General features: G+C 45.7%; 1 protein-coding gene across 1 annotated transcript in view; it reads left to right on the plus strand.

Annotated features, from left to right (window-relative positions):
• Positions 1-734: 734 nt before the first annotated feature.
• Positions 735-7149, plus strand: part of myo18ab (myosin XVIIIA b) — a gene marked incomplete at its 5' end in the record, with an annotated part of 119006 nt that continues 112591 nt past the window's right edge. The window contains one exon of the mRNA XM_079225066.1: positions 735-1751. Within this exon, the coding sequence (XP_079081192.1) occupies positions 735-1751 (1017 nt within the window). The remainder of the gene's footprint in view (positions 1752-7149) is intronic.

The raw sequence follows: 7149 nt of genomic DNA on the forward strand, positions 1-7149 counted from the left end.
ACCGCCGTCTCCCCGTTTCTGAATGAAACTGCTGCTGCTCCGCCTGAACCAGCGCTGACAGCGGCTTCATTGAGACGCTGTTGTGGGACTACGGATAATAGTATGAACCCAGACACCATGGAGTTTGTTGTTCCGACATGTGGAGTTTACACAAAAAGTATAAAGCAGAACTGGTGGTTATTTCCATGGTGGATGGCATAATCGGTATCGTTTTACGGAGATACGCGAGACGCTGTTCCTGGAGGAGTCGGTGAAATTCACCGAGCTGTGTGCGGCTACGGATGATGTTATGAACCCGAACACGAGGGCGTTTCATGTTCCGACATGTTTGGGACTTCCACAACAAGTATAAAGCAGAACTAGTGGTTATTTATTCCATGGTCGATAGCGGGAATGAAAGCTTCGTCGCTTGTCTCTCACAGAGGCAAGCAACAGAGCTAAGCCACGCCCCTTTGGTCGCACCGCAAATTCGCGTTTGGTGTGAACACCCTCTTTCTACTCGCGCGTGTAAACTTCCGCGGTGGACGCGGCGCCGCAAATTCGCGTCGCGTCCGGTGTGAACACGGCATAAAGGGTTAATGTTTTGCATTTTGAAATTTGACACCATGTGCCCTCCCTGTGTCTTTCCCCAGGGGATTTGTCCCGGTCACAACAAAGCCCCGTGAACCGGACCTTATTCTCTGTGGGGAAAATAGAGCTGCGGTGGACAGAAACTCAGCGTTACGTGTGTCACCATGTTTAACCTGATGAAAAAGGATAAGGAGAAGGATGGGAGTAGGAAGGAGAAGAAAGATAAAAAGGAGAGGATGTCTGCAGCAGAGCTGCGCAGCCTGGAGGAGATGAGCATGCGGCGTGGCTTCTTCAATTTGAAGAGGGAGTCCAAGCGGGATTCCAAGAATAAACTGGAGATTTCCAACCCAATTCCCATCAAAGTGGCCAGCAGCAACGAGCTCACCCTTACTGATATTGAATCGGACGGCTTGAGCAACCGAAGCAGCATGGTTCTGGACGACCAGCTCAGCGCAGCCAGCTCCACTGATGACCTGAAGGGTGAGGGACAGGATGGACATCGCAACTCAGTCCGTGATCGCGTGGCTCAATTTGGTTCAATTGCCAAGACGAACTCCTCGCAGGTGGGTCAGATGATGAAACGCTTCTCCTTTTCCCAGAGGAGTAAAGAGGAGAGCCCATCAGAGAGCTCCACTCCCTCAGGCCAGAACTCTGCTGCGCCATCCCCGCAAGTGGAGAGCAAAGTTTTCAGCATGCTCCGCAAGCACAGCCTGAAGCAGCAGCCCGAAGCAGCACCACCGGCCACCAAAAAGGTCTGCATCCCGGAAGTGGTCGACAAGACCTTCCCCGCACAGTTGCAGCTACCGGCTGTGGTCGCACCGAGTGTACCAGAAATACGCGAGCTTGAGCTCCAACGCCGCAACACTGGGGACTTTGGATTTTCTTTGCGTCGCACCACCATGCTGGACCGCAGTCCCGATGGAGGAGTTTACAGGCGGGTGGTCCACTTTGCTGAGCCCGGAGCCGGCACCAAGGATCTGGCGCTGGGTCTGGTGCCGGGCGACAGGCTGGTGGAGATAAACGGGCGGAATGTGGAGAACAAGAGCCGCGACGAGATTGTGGAGATGATCCGTCAGTCGGGAGACACCGTGAGGCTGAAGGTGCAGCCCATCCTGGAGCTGAGCGAGCTGAGCCGCTGCTGGCTGAGGAACACCGAGGGGCTGCGCAGGGAGGCCAGACATGTAAGTAGCCTGTCCACTGTCTATGTCCTCACAGATGAAGGCCACTGCTACGCTCTCTTTGGCATTAGTGGCGCTCCATTTCGATGTCTTACAATCTACAATCTTTCAATATTTTCTCCGGGTTTTCCATGTGTCGAATTTTCAATACTTTTTTTCACAGGCTGATAGCTGCAGAAGAAACCCAGCATTGTGTTTGACCTCTGTTTTATTGACAAGCTGTTTCTAAGACATAATATCTCAGTGTCTGATCAGGATGTGTGTGGGAGGGGGGTCAAGATTCCTGGATGGCAGTGAAGCTGAGGTGTCCTGCTAACTATTTGTCAATCAAATGTTGCATGAAGCAGTACAATCCGTGTTCATGCAGAGCAGACGGTCACACTGAGCCAGACTGCTGGCTGCTACACAAGAGACTCTGCAGACATGAAAATCCCTACCCTTTCGGCGAAATTTTCCGTTTTGAAACCAAAATAGGTGACCTACGTGAATCGTATAGAACGAAGAGTTTTTGTTTTTGGGAGGGAGATGGGGGGGGGGGCGTCAACTGTCCGCTGTTTCTGAGATTGGAGTGGGACACGGAAAAAACTGAGGTGGTGATCATCTTAGCAATAGAAGGTCTTGGCCAATCAGCGTTAAGATGTCTACAGCGGCTTCATTTCCCTCCCACCAGTTTTTTAATGGCAAGCTAGTCAGCTAGCTAACACGTTAGCTAACGTTATTGGAGAGACAGCGAGTGAGATTACTGGCAGCGGCGAGTCCGTGGCAGTGTGTGACGTCAGACAGGAGAGCGGCGAGTCAGCGGCGACTCAGTTCTACCTACCGACACCTCACTACATATAAGGAGAGGACAATGGAGATTAGGGCTGCAACAACGAATCGATAAAATCGCTAAAAATCGATTATCAAAAGTGTTGGCAACAAATTTCATTATCGATTCGTTGTGTCGCGCGATTATTACGCCGGGCAAGAAGTCGCGGAGAAGAAAAAAAAGAGCGGAGCAGAGCAACTGGCCGGCCAGCGTTTCTGAGATTGGAGTGAGACACGAGAAAAGCTGAGGTTGTGATCTTCTCAAAAATAGAAGATCTTTGACAAGTCGAGTCTTGGCCAATCAGCGTCTTCATGTTCCTCAAACTTGTTTTTAATGGAAGCTAGTCAGCTTGCTATCGCGTTAGCTAACGTGTTTGGTTGTGTATTGTCGTTAAAGTTCCGTTATGTTCCGTTACAGTTCAGTCTTGCTTGTAAAAAAACGTAACGTGATGAAACATGCCGTCACCCCCCGGTCTGGTTCAGTTCACGCTGTCACTCGTTAACGTTAAACCGGCTCACCGGAGGATCTGGCTGCAGGTTTTTTTGTTTTTTTTTACTCAAAGTAGAATGAAGCAAATCACGTCGTTGGGCTTAGCCAACAACGTGACGTCGTGGTCATAAGAGACCCAGAATGAACGAGTTTAAGGAAGAGGACGCTCTATATGGAGCAGTACAGCTCCCCTCTGTCCAGTATTTCATACATATTGATAAAGCAGGGTATGTAAATGCAGCCTCTGGAGGGATCAATTACAGTAAAAAGGGCTCACATTTGGCAGATGTAAAGCATACATGTGTATGTTTTTAGTGTGAGTCCATTTTGTTGTTTTAATTAACAGCTCAGGGATGTTCAAGGAGCAACCTGTTTGTGCACTTTCTGAAGATGTTTTGCACTGTCACTTCTGTTTTTGAATAAAGGGTTGGAAATGAACGCTTTTTTGATAAAAACATTTTTTTATCCGATTCATCGATTAATCGAAAAAATAATCAACCGATTAATCGATTATTAAAATAATCGTTAGTTGCAGCCCTAATGGAGATGTTATCCAACTTTTATTTTAATAAAAAAAACTAAACGAGTTTCCTCTGTAGGGGGGCCGGGCTCCTGTTTATATTTAAGGGTTTAAGATCTACGTGTAGGAAAAAGTGTATCCTCCAGTTAATTATAATCTATAGAGTTATGCGGTTATAATTGCTGTTTTCACCCCTCATGAGTTTGTAGGTCTGACTGTAAATGTTAGACCCAGTGACACGCTGGCATGAAATGGCTTGCATAATACTTAGTAAGGAGGCCATAATCATTTTTGACTCATGGCTAGTTAAAAGTTAAGTTTCTCCAGCTCTCCCCAGGTTGGCAAAAAAAACATCTCAAAATGCATCAGATTGATGCTTTAAAATATGGAATATTTAAATTGTTCTTATGGGGGAGCATGCCCCCGGACGTCCCTAGAGGGATAATATCCTTCTCACCTTTTTCACCCCTGACCCGTTTTCATGCCTGCTCTGAACAACAACCACATTATCCTGCTGAAGTCTCCCTCTTATCTCACTAACTTACAAACATGAACACATGTCTTGTCCTGCTCTTTAGCTTGGTGAAGGAGACCCCTGGTGACAACACTCACCAGGGGCAAATGCACTGCTAACTGCAGTTTGCAGGCTAGATAGCTAATTAGTGTGGATACTAGGGCTGCAACTAACGATTGTTTTAAGAATCGATTAATCTGTTGATTATTTTTTCGGTTAATCGATGAATCGGATAAAAAACCTAAAAAGCATTGATGTATTCTGTGATGCAGTCCGTCATGCTGTTGATGTCCTGAGACCACCTCCTCACAGTCCGGGTCCTGAGACCACCTCCTAACAGTCCGGGTGGTCACAGGCAGCCTCTGCACCAGAGGAACATACCTTGGTGTCAGCAGGACCAGGTCGTGATCAGACTTGTATGCATCCTTAGCGTTTGCATACAGTAGGTTCAGAGTGTTATTGCTCCTTGTGGAGCAGTTGACATACTGTATAAAAGTTGGCAGAGCTCCATCCAGGGTGGTTAAAGTTGGCAGAGCTTTATCCAGTGTGGTTTTAGTCACCAGATAGTCAGAACAGCACCAGGCTGTTGCCTCACAGTCCAGACACAGTGGAGTGGATGGTGTGTCCACTGCTTCCTCAGCATTGTAATGGTAATATTTAATTGACATACAGGGAGGAGTGATCAGGTGTATGTGATATCAGAGGGGGGGGGGTGTTCAGTCCGCACTTGGAGTTGTTCAAACCTGTCAGTCACAGTCTCGGTGTTATGCTAATGTTGAGCTAACAAAGTTAACCGATGATACAACGATCTCCTAAACTTATTCTACAGATAACACTACAAGCGTCAGCTGATGGTGGCACGTAAACGGCGACAACACAGGCGGACGTGAACTCCTTCGGCAAATAATGCGGACGCATCCCCACAGCTAACAGTTCAATGTTCGCTCAGTATCACGTCTCTGTCCGCTGAACAGTCCTGAAGCCGGGCACCGATGTGCTGTGGTCCGGAAACTCAGCGTGCAGCCATGTCTCCATGAAACACATGAGGCTTATTTGCCAAAGACCTCACGTTCCCCGTTATGGTCGCCGGTACCGGTAGCCGTGTGCTTTCCTCGCTCAAACATCTCCGCGACTTATTGAGTGGCGTAATAATTGCGCGACACGAAAAATCAATAATGAAATTCGTTGCCAACTCTTTTAATAATCAAATTTGATCGATTTCATTGATTCGTTGTTGCAGCCCTCGTGGATACAGATCTACACATTTCTCTTTTGTCCGGTTAGATGCTGAAGTGGTTTTTACTCCTCAGTACTGTCAACATACTTAGATACCACGACGACAGCGAGTGTCTTTGCTGGCTTCAATGGCACCCATTTGCTACAAATTGAATGGCACCTCATGTGGATGCCTGAGCTGACTGTGGCTGTCTAACCACAACAGAAACAATGATAAATAGATGCAGTATAATAACCTGTTCATCAGGCAGATTTCCTAAATTGAGCACTGCAATATTCCAGATTCAGAGGGGTATTTGGGTTCTGATTTTCCATGTGCTCCTATTTACAGTAATTGTAGGCTGTTTCTCAGACATCCCATCTAACAGTCTGATCAGGATGTGTGAGAGTCAAGGTTCCCCACTAATGTTAGCAATGCCTTTTTTATTGGTTTCAAGAGTCACATTTTGAAGCTAATTTCAGAACAGGGTTCCCACACGTCATGGAAAACCTGTAACACATTTGCCCAGCTGATAATGGAAACACGTGAAAAGTCCTGGAAAATAATCCTTCAGCTGAGAATGTACTGCTACTACTCGGCTCTTGATCAGAGCTCCCCAAAAAGGATGACATTGCCATCTGAAAGGATGCTAGTAATGTTCCAACAGTAGCTTGTGTGCCAGAGGACTTTGAAGGGTCTACTCTCTGTTATGTTGTGGAACTCAGTGAGCACCAGGGTAGGAAATTTACATATTTTTTTAGGGGGCAATTTTTGCCCTCACCGACTGAAATCCAGGGGCATGTCAATAAATTGGAATTGGAATTGGGGGCACTTTTTGAAACTTGTAAAACAACATTTAACCTTTGTTCAAAATAATAAATATACTTATTTAGGCTTACAGTATATGAGCAACAATAAGACTATTAGGCAGTAGTCTACAGATTCAAAGTGTTTTCTGAGATTGTTTTGAACAAAAGAACAGAAAACATAAATCAGACAATCATATTCAATTTTATTCTTATTTCTTTGTGGTAATTCATTGTTATTACATTTTTTAAACAACTATGAACAATTATAACTTTCCAAATTATATTTATTGATTTTTTTTTTTTGTTACCTTAATCACGTTGTACCTACTAGGGGTGGGAATCACCAGAGGTCTCACGATTCTATTTTATACTGCGATATATATTGAGTATTGAGATTTATTCCCTTTTTTTTCCCCGCAAATTGTCCCCAAAGGAAAACTTCGTCAACATATTGTATCTAAGAAGATAAAGTTTCATCTCACTTCAATCGTTTTTATTATAGCAAAATGTGATTGTCAAGCAGACAAACTGACCAACACTGTCATCAATGTTGTCATTGAGCTGAATGTGCCGAAGATGGGGCGGGGCTTATCTCTGTGCAGTTTTCATTTACGCCTTCCACCATGGAAATAACCACTCTTTCTGCTTTATACTTGTTGTGGAAATCCCAAAAACATCGGAACGTCAAACGCCCTCGTGTCTGGGTTTATAATATTATCCGTAGCCACACAGCTAGGCGGATGTCACGCGAGGAAGTGCGTCTGAATGACGGCCGCTTCCAGCGCTGCTAGAGGACCAGCAGCCAGTTTGATGCTTTTTCTAAAGTCTTTGAGCAGCGGCATGTTGCGCATGTTGTCCTGTGTGTTGCGCAACAGCTGTGCAGCAGCGGCGCTACGAGGGACAGGAAGTCAAGACGTCTGATTTAAACGCGCACGCCGCATTTCTAATTTCTAAGTTCATTACTTTTCTAAGTTCATTACATTATCATAGTTATTAGAGGACCTCTTTTCCCTGCGCAATGGTGGAGAATAATAATAATAATAAA

The sequence above is a fragment of the Taurulus bubalis genome, assembly GCF_910589615.1.
Source record: "Taurulus bubalis genome assembly, chromosome: 10".
NCBI lineage: Eukaryota > Metazoa > Chordata > Actinopteri > Perciformes > Cottidae > Taurulus > Taurulus bubalis.